Source organism: Beta vulgaris, chromosome 5 (genome assembly GCF_026745355.1).
Source record: "Beta vulgaris subsp. vulgaris cultivar EL10 chromosome 5, EL10.2, whole genome shotgun sequence".
Lineage (NCBI taxonomy): Eukaryota > Viridiplantae > Streptophyta > Magnoliopsida > Caryophyllales > Amaranthaceae > Beta > Beta vulgaris.
The window spans coordinates 65,221,828-65,239,291 of NC_079206.1; the positions used below are offsets into that span (position 1 = coordinate 65,221,828).

Below are 17,464 nucleotides of genomic sequence, written 5' to 3' on the forward strand. Positions count from 1 at the left end.
TTTTGTTTGCCCATTTGTTTTTCAGTTGGTTTGGTAAGATACCGCCTTTTTTGGTTAAAACATCCTTACGTTTGGTGAATTTTAAAACAATCCCCTTTTTGTTTTTGTTTTTTTGAAATGAACCCCCAAACGTTTTATAAAAATTTTGGTTGCACCCCCAAAACCTAACTTCCGTCAAATCCAGACGTTTGTGGGGCCCTTTTTTCCATTTTCCTCCCAAATGTTGCGTGAAATGACATTTGTATCCTTGGGTAATAAAACCCTTCAACTAACCTCTTCATCTCTCTTATTTAATTCCTTCGTTTCTGATTTCATCTCTCTCACTTGCTTCAGTCAGAAATTCAGCATCTCTTTCTTGTCATCATCTACACCCTTTCATCTTTCTTCAGTCTCTCTCATCCAACACTCACTCTCTCACTCGTCATCATGGAGACTGGTGCCTTTTGCCTTTTTTATGCTCCTGATTTTTTGTTCAACACCACAAAATTTCCACCTTTGGCTTAGTGTCTTGAATCCTTGCGATTTCAGTCTTCAAAACGTTACTTCATGTGTCAACAACCTCTTCTCCAGCACCACTTCATGTGTCAACAACCTCTATCACTCCTCCTAATTCTTGTCAACCCATCCAAAGAATCCACACCCTTCTTTTCCAGTATGAACACCTTAGAATTTGCCGGCACAAAAACTCCTCCCACGATTGTCATGCATCCATGACTTCAAAATCTTAGGAGGAATTGGACAATTGCATTTGGTTGCCATAACCCTGATTGAACAATTAACCCAAATTAAAATAAGCAAATAAACCCTAGAATCGCAAAATTACCCAAAATTTAACGCCTATAAATGAATGTAACACTTACTTGATTTGAAGGATGTCAGGAATTGTCAATTGAGAGTGGAATTGCAATTTTCCGTTCGAAATTTTGGATTAGCAGCTTCATCAATTTGGGGGTGGCGGAAAATGACCGTTGTGAGAGAGGGAATATCCTGATTTGGGGATGAAGTGGTCCCCACAAACGTCTGGATTTGACGGAAGTTAGGTTTTGGGGGTGCAACCAAATTTTTTATAAAACGTTTGGGGGTTCATTTCAAAAAAAAAAAAACAAAAGGGGGATTGTTTTAAAAATCACCAAACATAAGGGTGTTTTAACCAAAAAATCCTACTTTTTATTTAAAATTAAACACAGTCCAAGCTTAATATTCAAAAGGATTTTTTTTTAATATAGTGACTAATTTAATCTATTTAGGGATCAGATTATTATTATTTTTTACCAGTTTAATCTATTCAGTAATGACATTCTCTAACTTATTCAGTAATTAGTTTTATCCATTTAGTGACTAGGTTATTTCGTTCGGTATGACTACTGAGTTATTCTTTGAAATTGTATGTTGTAGTTCGTGAATCAAGAAAACAAAGGAAGGAGAAGATAATGGGTGACTTGGATAGTGTTCGGTTAGAGTGAAATAAAATGGGTTTGTTAAAAAAACCAGTTTTAGGTTTGTCTAATTTTAATACGTCTATTCTAAGAGCATCTACAATGGGGTGGGTTGATCTTACTTGGTCTTGGAGTTTTTTTTTCTCTCTCCTTTCCTCCTTCTTACACCTCACATCCCACTAAAACTCCCACCAACTCATCTTTTTTTTGTCACAATGGTGTGGTTGGTCTTAGGCTATGTTTAGTTCACCTTATTTTTGCTTATTTCAGATCTAATCAGATCATATCAGATCAAAAAAAATAAGTTCAAATCAGTTCAGATTATGCTTATATTTAAAAATCATTATATCTTTCATTACATATTAGTAAAAATTATAATAATTGAATATTAATAAAGTACTCATTGAGACGAATCAAACAAGACCCCACATGACTATATTTTTTCTTATATATTGAGAAAAATCTAAAAGATAAGATCTTGTAATCAGATCAGATCAGATCAAAAAAAAAAAGTTCTGATCAGATCAGATAAGTTCAGATCAGAAAATTTTAGGTGAACTAAACATAGCCTTACTTGGTTTTTCTATTTCTCTCTCCTACTCTTACCAAACCCCACCATATACTCTCTCTCTCCTACTTTTACCAAACCCTACCATACACAATGTTTATTTTTTATATAAAATAGATGATTTATATAAAATAGATGTTTTTTGTGCACACCATCCCATGCTCATATGGTCTGGATTTCCAGACCAACCAAGCCAAAGAGTCAAGTTTCACAACAACAAAACCAAGTAAAACTAGTTTTACTATTTGCTAGACCAAGCTAAACCTACCCCATTGTAGATGCTCTAATATTTTGTGTTTCTTTTTAGTATCAATTAAACATTTTGGCGAACTCAAACTATCTTTACCACTCAAAAATTAACTATATTAGGAAAAAAAATCGATTATGTCATACAAAAATTAATTATATTATAAAACTGATTATATCATACAAAAACTTGTTGTATAAAAGGTGATTATATATATCATACAAAAACTCACTATATCATTTGATTTTTGGTGCACAATGAGTTATTGTAAATCCGGTCCATTCAAGTTTTTTTTCTAAAATTTTGGCATTCATTTTTCGACTTTAGTTGCACCATTTTGACTCATATATTCGGTGAAGCAAAACTTTGATCCTAGTATTTTATTTATTACTAGTTTTAGTTAAAATAATGAATTAATTTTTGTATGATATGTATTGATATAAATACGCTATCATTTTAGATACTGATTTTATATGCATAGTATTAGTAACGGTTAGTATATCAACTTGTTCTAGAAGCCAACATTGCAACTACAAAAACGAGTGAAGCTTTTTTGGTACTCCCTCTGTATTTTTTTATCATTTTCACTTAAAATTTTGACACTATTCACAATTAGATAGAATCTTTTAGATTTTTCTCAATATATAAGTAAAAAATATAGTCATGTGGGATATTGTTTGATTCGTCACAATAAGTACTTTATTAATATTTAATTATTATAATTTTTACTAATATGTAATAAAAGATATTTAATATAGAATAAGTGTATTGGCAACCGTGCAAAGTCGAAAGATAAAAAAAAATACAAAGGGAGTAATGCTAGAGAAAATGAAGTTTCTGTTTTTAAGCTATCCTAGAAATAATTGTCTTTAGTAATTGGATGTGGGAGAGGTCCTTGGCTGCGTTGCTGTGCAAGTCAAGGCGTGCTGGAAGCCCCAAGTTGCGGAAGCATTAGGCCATTATGGAAGGTTTGTCCCTTGCGCGTGAGATAGGAGCTTCGAATGTGGAGATTGAAGGTGATTGTCTGACGGTCATCCAATTCTTGAATAGTAGAAAGAAAAGGTCAAGCACTCTCCATCTCATTGTTGAGGAAATTTTTAATTTAGTTTATACTTAGTTTTTATTATGTTTGCTGGTTGTTTGTTAAAAGGTCGGGCAACAAAGTTGCACATGAGTTGGCTCACTTTCGACTTTTTAAAGTGGGAATAATACGTGTGTGGTTAGACATTGTGTCGGATTCTGTTGTTGCTTTACCTTTTTATGATTTAAATTGTTCTCTTATGAGTTTTTTCTTTTAAAAAAAAGAAATAATTGTCTTTGTACCGTTCACATTTTGCTCAAGGACAAACATGGCTCTTATATGGAGGGAAAAATCAAAATCAATGATTTCTACTTTACTCCCTCAGTTAAAAATTGTACATAATTTGACTTTCACACTTTTGACCTCTATTATCTTAATATATGCATTAATAGAAATTTTTTAAAAAAATATGAAAATACATATTGAGACGAATCTATAAAAATTCTACACGACTATACATACCTTTTCTTATGTCAAGTTATCTAAGTTTTTGAAAAAAAAAAAAGTCAAACTATGGAAACTAATTTGGGATAGATGCGGTAGTGGCTCTGTTATTTTTGACTTAATATATCTCAATTGAACTTAATTTATCTGAATTGAACTAACTTAATTTATTTGAGCTAAACTAAACTTAATTTATTATATTACTTGATCAGTTGAACTGGATGAAATTTGTGAGAGAAAATTAATTGGATTGAATCGAACTGGAACTTCCTAAACTAAACCGAATTTGTTTAAATTGAATTGAACTAAATTTTCATTAATTCGGTCTAAAAGAACAAATAGTGTATACTTTTTTTTAAAGAATCCAACATATTGATGTATATGCCTAGGTAATGGAATCTAATTCCAATAACATTTGTATTTCTTGTCAAATTTCTAGTAATTTATTGATGTAGAGTGGTAATCAACTGTAACGAAAATCTATACCAATGTATTAAAACTCGGTTCTAACCAATGAACAATGTCATGTGGTGTTTTCTCTTAGAGTGTTTAGCTCCATGATGTAATCCATGTACAATAAATAAAATAAAAAACGTATTAGATAAAATTCGGCCCCCTGATCACAAGCATGTATACTAAAGTATTAAGCATTAAACCAAGTGATAATTGATGTTATCATTTTAAAGTAAAACTTAATAAATAAAATATATAATTATCCGGAGGGTAGACCAGACCTAAATACTAGTTATATATAAATAAAAAGCAATATTTTAATGCGACTTTCTTTACATACTTGTTCATATATAAACTCTTCGTCATTATACCATTTTTCTAGCACTTGCCAATTAATAGATTTTTTTTTTTTGAAAGAGAAATTTCATTAATTGAAGGCCAAACGACATCTACAATAGGTATTAAAGTAAAACAAGATATAATTAAACAAGACTAAATCAAATCCGTCTTCGAAGAAACTACAATGAACCAGATCGAACAATACAGCACAACCCTCTTGTATTTGCTGAATCAAGCAGCTATTGATGAGGAAGTCTATCATTCTGATATAGTTTGGGAAGAACATTCTTGATCGAGTCAGGTTGATCGTATCCGAGATTCCAATACCTTCATGTTGAGTCTCGAACTTCAACCAATGAAAATAATTTCTCATACCTAAAAACAAAAGAACCATACTCACAACTCCCATAGGGGAAAAGGAGATTTCCAAAATAGAAACTAAAAACCCCATAACAGGGTTTGAGAAAATCTCATAAAGAGAGACTAATTTATTGAACAAAAGAAGAAAATGAATTAAAAACTGGAAATAAAAGGAGAAAATGGGCTTACCATGGATGAAAACATCCATGACAACCCCTAATTGATGAAGAAGGGATAGGGGAGGCTAGCGTTTGAGAGAGAGAAAAAGAGAGGGAGGCTAGGGTTTTTCTTTTTTTGCCAATTAATAGATAATTAGCAATTTAGTAGTATAATAAATTAAAGAGTGAGATAATAATTACTCTAAAGACTTTTTCTTCAACCAAGAGATAGAAGAATCCACCTATAAAATTTAAGAATGAAGTCCAAAATTTAACACTATCTTCTCATAAATTTTTTAGTAGGACGGTCCTGTATATATTTGCTTTGCCCACTATTCAGATTTTCTTCATTACTCATAGAATCTAACCATTTAAGATTGACAAAAATTGTTTGTTTAAAAGATCAGAGCTACCCTTCAGCATTGACCAAGTTCTCAACAAGTGTATATATTAATACATGTATATAAGGAGTTTAGAGAAACAAATTAAACTACTCCCATTTTCCAAACCATAAGCTAATAAGGTTATTAGTTATGAATACCATAAAGAAGTTTAAAGCTCTTGTTGTTGATGATGATTCTATTAATAGAGCCATCAATATGAAGTTTTTAGGTAGAAATGGATTTGAAATAATTAAGATTGCTAAAAATGGGCAAGAAGCCGTTGAGTATTTTCATGCTGGTGACAAATTTGATTTAGTTGTCATGGACATGGAAATGCCTATAATGGATGGCATTCAGGTATGTCAACAATTATATTATAAGTATGCTATATGACCATGATTTCATGCTTTCATACATGATATACATGTAATCACATTAGGGCTATGTTTTAGGGGGGGGGGTTCGCGAATATGTTTGATAAGTCGGTAGTCTATTTTAGCTCCCTTAAATGATAAAGAAATGACATGTTTAAGGTGCTTATTAGAAAAATGAGCTGAGAAACGATGTTATTGGTGCTTATTTCTTTTTTTGAGTATCGATGAATCAAATAGTATTTACATTCTAATTTTTGTCTTTTTAATCTTCTCCTATTAAATCAAACTTTTCTTTGCCATAATGGTTCAGTTCCTATTACTTAAAAACAAATTCTACCAACCAACTAATATGATTATATACCCTATATTCCTATTATGAGCTTTCTAATTTTTGTTGCTTCTTTATTTCACATCATTGCTTGCCAGTTATTATTTGTAGCCAAACGTAGCTTAATATAACTCATACATTACTCATCATTAACAATACTAACATCTGCATGCATGACTATATATACCCACATATTTTTTTTTAGAAAGTTACGCATCGCATGCATATAAGACTAGTATTAACTAATCTATCTCCCCTCTTTCATCCCTCAAGGCAACAAAGGAAATTCGAGCTATGGGTGTGAAGAGTTTGATCATTGGTATGTCTGCATCTTCTTCACAAGCAAAGATTCAAGAGTTTGTTAGTGCTGGGTTGGATGATTTTTACGCTAAACCTATGAATATGGCTAAACTTGCAGCTATTATGGGTCACCCTACCTTCAATGAGTGACAAAGCAAATTCATGCGACCATGCATGAGTTTGGGTTATTGCATGATATTATGTCATCAGTCATGCACTCATGCATGTGTATGTGGAGTGTTTAGGGCTAATCTAATAATAATAATGTAATGTGGATTGTGGAATGTTGACTTTTGAAATGTTGTTGTGAGCTACTTTTTAAATAATAGTATGTAATAGAAGTATAAGTAATAAGCCTACCATCCATTAATCTCAATCAATATTATATTACTAGCGCTAAGAATGTTTGTTAGATACTGTTCAAGTTGTTAATTAATTACTTGGGGTGAGTTCATATGAGAATGCATACTTATATGAGAAATGAGAATGAATTTTACACGCTATAACTTTATGAATATGAATAAGTGATGTAACTCTAATGAAAAAGTAATGTAACTCCAAAAAAAAAAAATTTGAAAAAAAAAATTCAAAAAAAATAATTTTTAGAGGGATATAACTCTAATGAATAAGTGTTGTAACTCTAAACCTACCGTGTGATTAAGATTCATTCTCATTTCTCATGTAAGGAGCATTTTCATGTGATCTTGCCTCTATACATATATATATATATGAGAAAGTAGTCTCAATACAGGAAAATTAACAAACACAAAACCTTTTGATGAACCTGAGGGCCGTTCAGGGCCGGGGTGTGCACCACCCATGAACACAAGGGTATACACTCGCAAGAGTGTATTCTCTATCTCCTCACTCTACTTTTTCTCTTACTCAAACACACCCACACGCATCACGCATGTACACGTAAAGAAGCGCGTTGAAATATCAATTAATTGTAACATAAACATACCTATATAGATTGTTTCAAGGTTTGTAAATCTTAATTGGATGGTTAGTTTGCATGAGTAATGAGAAAACCGCCTTTTGAATTTATGGGAAAAATTAATGTGGTAAACAACATCATCTTACTTGAATTTAAGATAGTGATTCTTGCACATCTTCATAAAGCAATGAGTATCGAGTGATCATAATTAATGACATCAAACATTGCCGTTAAAATGTTTTTTTATGAGCATGCATTTACATTTGCAAACAATAGAGAGTTTATTTTACTGTTGATTTAATTTTAATATATGTACTTATATGTGACTAGAATTATGTATCCATAGATAGGCGGATCTCAAACTATAGGTTTGATTACTAATGAAGATACATTGGAGGACATTTAAGATAGTGATTCTTGCACATCTTCATAAAGCAATGAGTATCGAGTGATCATAATTAATGACATCAAACATTGCCGTTAAAATGTTTTTTATCAGCATGCATTTACATTTGCAAATAATAGAGAGTTTATTTTACTGTTGATTTAATTTTAATATATGTACATATATATGACTAGAATTATGTATCCATAGATAGGCGGATCTCAAACTATAGGTTTGATTACTAATGAAGATACATTGGAGGACATTTAAGCAACTCTGTAGAGAACGTGTATTTTCTATGAGAAACTTATCCAAACTTACTTGATCTCGAAACTCAATTTTTTAAAAGTGAAGATAAAGCACCTTAAAAAAACAAATAATAAAGAAAATAAACCTACTTTATCATCTTGTACAATTTGGTATAACTTAGAAGAAGGAATAGATGAGATATTTGTATAAAAAATAGTAAGATGATTAACATTTGCATCCAATCAACCACAACTTACTTCATGAAAAACATGACGGATGGAGCATTGTTTGAACTTCGAGATAATAATACGAATTTCATCGACCAGCATTTGGATCTTCCAAGGGGTGCAAATCGTGCAACATAGGGTTGACAATGGGTTGGAAGTCGTATCTGGGCTGGTGGACCTCAACCTGCCCCATCATCCACACCATCCATCACCCGTCGAAAATTATACCCATATCCGCCCCCACCCATCAACCGTGGATGGGACGAATGGTAAATGGACGATACTAAAAAAACTGCTTGTAGACTTAGCAGTTAAAAAACTAATTAATGAAAATTTGACCATCGATTAATAGCAAAACAACTACCTATCAATTGTCATTTCATAATAAATAATGCATGTCGAAAATTAATACTAATAATATATATATATATAAGTGTATTATGAAGTATATATTTATATTTATTTATATATTATATGGGCATATAAATGGAGAGGGTGATAGGACAGGTGACAGATCATAAGGATTCAATATTTTCACCCATCCCTGACCCGTCCTGCCACACCCTCTAAAGACCCGCCTCATCGCGGGGTTTTTACATATTTATATGGGGCGAGTTGGTGGATAATCAACTCAACCAGGGATAATTGCTAGCTCTAAAAGCAATTTATTTCCAATATTAGCAACCATAAGATGGTCTCCTTCAACTCAGGCATGCACAAATCCTCGTAAAAGAGTTGTTAGTAAACTATTCTTAAAAACTGTAATTTTTGCTATCATTGCAAACATATACTATCCAAATTATAAATACGACCTGTAATAAAGGACCCACGAGAGTCACGCATAATAAACCAACCTGTTGCAGAATTAAGACTTAGGACATGTTCTCTTCGGCATAAAACAGCTGAACTAAACTGAATTGAAATGAACTGAACTGAAATGAATAGTGATATGTGAGAGTAAAAGTATTGTCAAGAGCTGAACTGAAAAAAAACTGGGGAAAACAGGTCCTTAGACCTTGTTATTTTGGACTGAAATGAAATTAATTGAAGTAAACTGAAATAAATTGTACTAAAATTAATTGAATTACAGAGAGAAATTGAACTGAACTGAGAGAAACTAAACTGAAATTAACTAAACTGAAAATAAGTCCAAAAGAACACGACTTTAGACTTATTCTTTTTGGATTGAACTAAACTGCTAAAATGAACTATAACATAGTAAAACTATGAGAGAAAAATAATTGAATTTGACTAAACATAACTGAAAATATACTTCAAAGAATAAGGTCTTAGAAGAGCCTTAGGGTGAGTTTATCCCTCAGACCCAAACCCAACCTTCAGACTGTGCCACATCAGCTTTCCACTAATTTTTATCTACTTTTTATTCTTCAGACTCACCCCAGACTCATTCCAGTTTTACCCTTTATCCCTCAGACTCACTCCAGACTCTCTACCAAAAATTGAACATATTATTTTAGATAACATTTATTCTTACAAAAGTCCACAACCAAGTCTGAGATTGAGTTTGGGAAACCAAAACTCATTTCCAGTCTCATCATTTCATTTAGTCCAAATATCGGTAGTCCGGAGGCAGACTCACCAAAGTCTGCGCTGAGAGTCGGTGCTCCAGACTATCGATATTCTTGGTCTTATTAGGTAAGATGGTAAGAACATTGAACAAAAATGTAATCTTAAGAAGGATAAATAAAGAAAAACATAAAACCATCATATCAATATTGAAAATGCAAGACTATTAAGAGAATTAAAGAGTCAAGCCCAACTGACCAACTTTGCCAACAAACTACAAAATCCTCAATTTAACCATATACAGTATAAACATAAATACACTTCTCTCAATTCTCAAACTCCCCATCCACTAAAACGTGACTTTGCAACATTCTTCTTCGTAAATTCCGCCCTCTGCAAAAAAAAAACTCTCCATTTCTTTCCCTCGTCGGAAAAAAAAACCCAAACTTTCCGGCGAGAAAAAGAATGTCTCAATCCACAACTTTCTCTCTCCTCACACCCACAAAAACCCCACCTTTCAAAACCCTTTTTAAACCCTCAATCTCTCTCCGTCCTTCAATTTTACCCATCAAATCAGAACAACCCAGATCAACCCACATCCCTCTCGCCGTCGCCATTGATGGAGCTCCGGCGACTGTATCTCCGGTGGTTCCAGAATCTTCCATAGAAGTTGACTGTGTAAGTTCATCAGAGATGAAGGAAAATGGGTTTCGTAGCACGCGTAGGACTAAACTTATGTGCACAATTGGGCCTAGTACGTGTGAGTTTGACACGATTGAGGGTTTAGCTTTAGGTGGGATGAATGTGGCAAGGTTGAATATGTGTCATAATACTAGAGAATGGCATAAGGAAGTGATTGAACATGTGAGAAGGTTGAATGAAGAAAAGGGTTTTGCTGTTGCGGTTATGATGGATACTCAAGGGAGTGAGATTCATATGGGTGATTTAGGTGGTGCTTCTTCTGTTAAAGCTGAGGTTTGTGGATTTATTATGTTTTTTTTTTGAAATTTTGATTGTTTTTTTTTTGTTCTAATTTTGATATGGGTTTTTTGTGGGGTGAGGATTTATATAGATGTAACTCTGGAGATAAAATCTTGACTCGTGCAGCTGATCCCTTTTTAGTTTGATTAAGGAGGTCCTAGTTTTAGTTTAGTTTAATTTAGTTCAGTTCAGTTAGTTTCCTCTCGCAGTTTTAGTTCAGTTCAGTCCAAAAGAATAGGGCCTAAGGCATTGACAACATTGTTTATTGTTGCAAAGTTAAAGACGGCCTGGATAAAAAAAATCTTGACTCGTGCAGCCGATCCCTTTTTAGTGGGATTAAGGAGGTCCTAGTTTCAGTTTAGTTTAGTTTCCTCTCGCAGTTTCAGTTCAGTTCAGTCCAAAAGAATAGGGCCTAAGGCATTGACAACATTGTTTGTTGTTGTAAAGTTAAGTTGGGAGATAAAATCTTGACTTGTGTAGCTGATCACTTATTAATGCGATGAAGGCCGTGTTCTTTTGGGCATAATTTCAGTTAAGCTTACCTTAGCTAGTTTCCTCTCACAGTTTTAGTTCAGTTCAGTTTAGCCCAAAAGAACATGGCCTAAGGCTTTGACACTGTTTGTTTGTTGTTGTTGTTGGGTTTTTGTGGGGTTTTGGTGATTTTTTTGGTGGTGGTTGTTTTTTCAGCTGGTTAATTGACCTAGATAGTGATGGCAAATAATTGTGTGTTGAGCATGATTTGATGACCCTAGAACAATTAGGATTGGTTGAAGGGATGGAGCATAATTGATGTGACAGGAAATCAAGTTGAAAAACATAGATTTTGAACACTTATTTTGGAGCTGAAAGCTGATTTAATAATCTTTCACCAATTTGAGAGGCTTGGAGTTAAGCTTTTGTGAATCTTTTTAGCTACTTGGTTTTGTTGATGTTATGCTTGTGATCTTTTAAATTTTGTGTTTTGAAGTATTATATGAACTAAGGTGAGAATGTGAGCTTTTGGAGTGATTAGTGATGTATACTGATAGGCACAAGATATTGAAATCATCTTGAAGCATTGCGATCTTTGTCACATTGACGACTCTGAAGTCTTCTAGTGTCGACTAGTTTTTCTTGAAGGTCCATTTGTCTGGTCTATGTATCAGGGATTGAATTGAGAATTTGAGTGAAGTAGATTGTAGATCATGAGTGCAACTTTTGCTGAATTTTGTCCGAGAAAAACTGGTCTTCAGTACACATAATTGGTATGGTCTAAAAGCTTATTGCATGATTGTATTTGTTTGTCTTCGATCAAACTTAAGAAGCATAGTCAGCCTTCAAATCCTTGATATTTGAGACTAGGAGGCTATATACGAGGCAAGTTTAGGAATTATTTTGTAGTCCATGCCCCATGGTTAGTTGGAAGAAGTGAGAGATCGTGAAACAAGAAAATTTAACTTCCTCACATGCCTGTATTCTGAAAGATTACATGTTTTTAGTGAGACAAAAATGCACAAGTTTTTAAGCAAAATTGTAGCATACTTTTTGCTTTTAGTATGTGGATGTGAATAAAAAATCTTCAATTTCTAATTATGCTGCGGTTTGAACTTGAACTTTAGCTAAATATCTTATTATCAATATGCTTTCTTCAAATGAGCTATCAAAATGGTTGTATTGGTATAGATCACACCCTTTTCAACTGATGTGTTTATTTTGAGCTCTTCAGGATGGTCATATTTGGACCTTTAGCATCCGGTCTTTTGATGCAGATCACCCAGAGCGCACCGTTAGTGTGAGTTATGATGGTTTTGCTGAAGGTATGTTTTATATTGTATCTTTTGCGGGAAGAGCCATAGAGATGTGGGGAGTTCTTTTTTAATTATCATGTTTCAAATGTGATAGATGTTGAAGTGGGTGATGAACTTCTCGTGGATGGGGGTATGGTCCGCTTTGAGGTTGTTGAGAAAGTTGGCCCCGATATCAAGTGCTTGTGCACTGATCCTGGTTTATTGTTGCCTCGCGCTAATCTGGCGTTGTGGAGGAAGGGAAGACTGGTTCAACAACGTAACAGTATGCTCCCAACAATCACATCTAAGGTTGGTGCCTTTTTCTCCGCCCTTTATTATCAGCCTAAAAATCACAGGTCCCGATTGTTCTTTTTCTTTTTTTTTTTTTTTTTTGTTGAGATTTCTGATCCATTCTGATTCCTAGGATTGGCTGGATATTGATTTTGCGATAGCCGAAGGCGTGGATTTTATTGCATTGTCTTTTGTGCGCTCAGCTGATACAATCAACCATCTGCGAAGTTACATAGCTGCTCGATCTCCTGACAGGTAAACTCTATTACTTGGTACATCAAGAGCTTGCTCATTTTCTAGGATTTTCCAGTCTCATTCTGGCCCTTCAGGAAAGCAGCTGAACTTCGAGTTGGAGCTGTATTATCATTCCCCATTTGCTGAAGGGGAAAACCAAACTACTATCTTTACTTTTTTCCGTAATTGTTCTGTGTTGTGTTTGTGGATGCAGGTGGTGATGCAGTTTGTGCATTGTAAATTTTTGGTCTTATGATTTTAATGCTCATAGGTAGATAGGACTTAGGAGATACTACTGAGAATCCAGTAATGTTGTTTTCTAATTAGGACTCAAGTATCTAGCGTTTTCTGTTTACATGTACTAAAACAACAATCTACTACTATTTGTTTGTGCGATTTATCTATTCTTATTTGTGTGCGCGCGTGCACACACGCTTAATTCATTGTTTTCTTTTTAAATCTAAATGTTTTCTGCTCCTTCCTGAATGCTTTTTCCAAGTAAAAACTGAACTTTCATTTTTGATGTGCAGGGATGTTGCTGTAATTGCTAAAATAGAGAGTGTTGATTCGCTGAAGAACTTGGAAGAGATCATACGAGCTTCTGATGGAGCTATGGTTGCTAGAGGGGACATGGGTTCACAGATACCTCTGGAGCAGGTTCCATTTGCTCAGCAGAGAATTGTTCATCTGTGCAGGCAGCTCAATAAGCCCGTTATTGTTGCCTCTCAGCTCCTTGAATCCATGATTGAGTATCCCATACCTACTAGAGCTGAAGTTGCTGATGTGTCTGAAGCAGTCCGGCAGCAAGCTGATGCGTTGATGCTCTCTGGTGAATCAGCTATGGGTCTATACCCTGACAAGGCATTAGCTGTTCTTAGGAATGTCAGCCTGCGAATTGAGAAGTGGTGCAGAGAGGACAAGCTTAGTGAAGAATTGGAACTTCCCAGTATATCAACTTCATTGCCGGCTGTTATAAAAGAAGAGATATGCTCTTCTGCTGCTAAAATGGGTAAGCATCTTCCTTACTGTGTCCAGGATTTTTTTTAGCACACTTTCTATGGTAACATACTAACATAAGATGGCCTAAAAACATAAAGTAAATATACTAGAAAGCTTAAACTAAGGAAAAGACAAGTAAAGGAAGGTTGGATTTTAACACTAGGTCCTCCTTGATTGTGTAATTATTGAGCATTTGTGATTAGTCTGATTACTAAATCATATAGACTGTGGTCGGGAGTTAATTCTGTCCGAGTATGCTTAATAACTTCATATAATGTGGAAGAGAAACACTGTACTACCAGATGGTAATTAATTTAAAAAGCTACAATCCTAATCTGTTGGCATTGTCCTGAATACTATAATCTTTTTTGTTATCATTTTGCATTGATGCTGGGATATACCTCTATTTGTATGACATCAATATGTAGTGATATATGAAGCGTCTGTTGTTAAACACAGAGGAAGTTCTGTTCATTTAGATATGATAAAAGGTAGAATTCAGTTCTCAATTAACCCATTACTAAAGGTTTGAGGTCAGATATAGGCTTCCGCTGGGGTGGCAGGGATATCAGTTACTGGAGAATATCGTAAAGCAATAATATTGGTAGGTCAGCGATTCAAGGCTTTGTCACCACCGTTTTTCCTTTTGACTTAAGTTGACTTGTTCAAGTGGGTTAGTTGGTCTACTTTCTGGCCTACGTGGTTTGGACTGAATTTTGTCAAGGTTCTTGATTCCGTCATATGAACTAGCCTATGAACTAGCCTTGGACAAGGTAGCAGAGACGGAAGTGCACTTTGTTACTTGGTTACAGATAGCTAATACGATGAACCTGCTTGATAGTGATAACTGATATGTTCAGCTTCCAAGTTGTCAGGTCAGGTTGAATATAATATAGTCTATGAAAATTTTTGTATTAGAAAGTCTAACTCAATCAGACAACAAAAAAGTTGAAGTTACAAAATATAGTTTAGTCTATAAAAAATTATTCAAAAATATCCTTAATTCCTTATAGTGTAAAAAGCTATGTAAAAGTACTTGAAAGTTGAGCAAAATACATAAATTGTTACTCTTATTAGAAAAAATGAAGTATAAGTTAGTGAACGCATTGTTTGTTGTTGCTATGTTAAAATCTTAAATGTCTTTGTGGATGGACATTATAATTTTTGGTACTCACAATATGATTTACAACTCCACAGCGAGCAGCCTGCAAGTGGATGCATTGTTTGTTTACACGACCGATGGACACATGGGATCTCTCCTTTCACGGTGGCGACCAGACTGCCCCATATTTGCTTTTACACCCACTGCTTCTGTGCGGAAACGTTTGAATCTGCAATGGGGTTTGATCCCTTTCCGGTTGGACTTTGCCGAAGACATGGACAGGAATTTGAGCAAAACTTTCTCATTATTAAAAATAAAAGGCATGATCAAGTCTGGAGACCGTATTGTTGCTGTTTCTGATATGCTACAAACCATCCAGGTAAGGATTGTTCCTTGAGACCATGATCATGCCTAATTATGTGCTATTTATATGACATCGGAGTAATTCTGTACTTGTTTTAGGATAATTAGGAGTTCTGTATTTGTGTGTGTTTTTTTATAGTTCACCCTTCAATGTGATTGTTTAGGTATCACTGTTTCACATTCTTTCCTAGATTTATAGATCTGTTAGTGTATTCGACTCTTTGCTTCTTGGTCGTGTAATAAGTACAATTGCAACTACCTGTTGAGTTTTGATATTGTTGTAATTCTGATAATTGTAAAATTTGTTAGTAATGTGTTGATGTTGAGTTAAATCTGGAGAAAACTACCAATCGCAAGTCTTAGATTGCCTATACCTCTTGCGGAGGATCATCTCCTTGGTTTGATCTATCGAGAAGTTAATTTACATCTTTTTCAATCCAACTCCAAGGCAGGAATTAGTCCAATCCCAGAGTAATTTTATGATGATTATTGGTGTAAGTAGCCGTAGGGGAATTTCGGACATTTTTATTGTTTCAGGCAGTTTATGCGATTCACCCCTCACCCCTCTCTTTGCTTGGCGGCTTGCCAAGCTTTCATGGTCATCTTTGGAGCCTCTGCATCTAGTTTAATGTTTCTTTCATCCAACTCATCTACCACTAATCTAACTCATTTGAAGCTTAGCTACAGAAGCATCAACTCCATGGCAGGGTGGAGATTGTAAGCTGGTATCATTTGGAGGCCCATATAATGACATAATGCTAACTAGTCTTATATGCACGCAATGCGTGCAAAAGACCGGGTTCGGTTTAGATGTGGTACTTTTTTTCCCATTTTCCGTTTAAATGAAATAGGTAGTTATCTCTTTATTTCCTTTTTTTTTTATTTTTTGGTGTCCCCCATGTTTTGTCTTATACTTCGTCGGTCATCTTAGGTTGTAACTGATGACACTCAGGTAGTTGGAGTGTGAAAAAAAATCATATAGACAGCACCTTAGCTCCAGACCCCTCAGTACAGTATTAGACACACCTAAAGAAAATAGGATGAAGTAGACAGATGATAATTCCTCTCTGTTAGATCGCATCCATTTCTTCAGCAAGGCCATCATACACTTCTTGCTTGCATGCTTAAGTTCTGTCGTCGTCAACAGCACACATGAGAGCTTGTCTTGGCGTCCAACCATTTGAGTCTCTTAAGGGACTCAAACGGGGGTAATTTGGTCATTTTATGCGTTGGAAGATTGATTTCACGCGCGCGTGTGGCTGATATTTGCTTGGTACCAATGCTAGATTATAATGGTACCATTCTCCGAAAATATTGATACCTTGGTACCAGTCCTGATAACAATTTGATACAATGTCAGGTTATAATGGTACCATTGTGTTTTATTTTGGGTGTTTGAGTCTTTTTTGGACTCAAACCGTTGGTTACCAAGCCTTTCTCCACACATGATGCTGTTGCACCTGGGACTCTGGGGGAGTGCTGCTTACATTGGAACTATGACGAGTCACAACCCTCGATACTTTGCTAACCATGTTCGGAGAGGCTATCATCTCTCTCAGACTGTTAGGCTCTGTTGTCAGAGGTAAGCCGTTATCGATCATCTCAAGATGATATCGTTATAAGCAAACTCCAAAGGCTGACTCAATGTATTATACTCCCTCCGGTCTTTATACTCCAAAGGAACACGAGTACATACCTCGCAAACCGTTTACACAAGCACACTCAACTCAGGAATCTCTGGTTTTTTCTTACATTAGGACATCAGGTTAGTGGAAGGGCAGGGATCATGAAAAGAACAAGTATATAAATGCTGGAAATATCTCTTACACATAACAAGGTTATCTTTGATTATAGTCTTAATTCAGTTCCCCAAGATGGTCTGATAGTACATCAGCTGTTCTGCCTATCGGAGGAACTAAAAATGGAATGCTT

The 17,464-nt window shown here is 34.8% G+C and overlaps 2 protein-coding genes across 2 annotated transcripts; both read left to right on the forward strand.

The window, feature by feature from the left end:
* Window positions 1-5,619: 5,619 nt before the first annotated feature.
* Window positions 5,620-6,621, forward strand: LOC104894691 (two-component response regulator 24). The gene is made up of 2 exons (XM_048644234.1): window positions 5,620-5,826; window positions 6,445-6,621. The coding sequence occupies exons 1-2, from the start codon at window positions 5,620-5,622 to the stop codon at window positions 6,619-6,621; spliced, it is 384 nt and encodes a 127-aa protein (XP_048500191.1).
* A 3,484-nt stretch (window positions 6,622-10,105) lies between these two features.
* On the forward strand, window positions 10,106-15,844 carry LOC104894579 (pyruvate kinase isozyme A, chloroplastic). The gene is made up of 6 exons (XM_010680844.4): window positions 10,106-10,771; window positions 12,483-12,573; window positions 12,659-12,852; window positions 12,968-13,089; window positions 13,599-14,077; window positions 15,265-15,844. The coding sequence occupies exons 1-6, from the start codon at window positions 10,262-10,264 to the stop codon at window positions 15,564-15,566; spliced, it is 1,698 nt and encodes a 565-aa protein (XP_010679146.2). The 5' UTR covers window positions 10,106-10,261; the 3' UTR covers window positions 15,567-15,844.
* The last annotated feature ends 1,620 nt before the right edge of the window (window positions 15,845-17,464 follow it).

Bases quoted from the DNA above. Each gene is read 5' to 3' on its own strand.
- LOC104894579 (XM_010680844.4), top strand. From the start codon at position 10,262: ATGTCTCAATCCACAACTTTCTCTCTCCTCACACCCACAAAAACCCCA. The intron at 12,574-12,658 runs GTATGTTTTATA...CAAATGTGATAG, and splicing joins TTATGATGGTTTTGCTGAAG to ATGTTGAAGTGGGTGATGAA. The intron at 12,853-12,967 runs GTTGGTGCCTTT...TCTGATTCCTAG, and splicing joins TCCCAACAATCACATCTAAG to GATTGGCTGGATATTGATTT.
- LOC104894691 (XM_048644234.1), top strand. From the start codon at position 5,620: ATGAATACCATAAAGAAGTTTAAAGCTCTTGTTGTTGATGATGATTCT. The intron at 5,827-6,444 runs GTATGTCAACAA...TCATCCCTCAAG, and splicing joins CTATAATGGATGGCATTCAG to GCAACAAAGGAAATTCGAGC.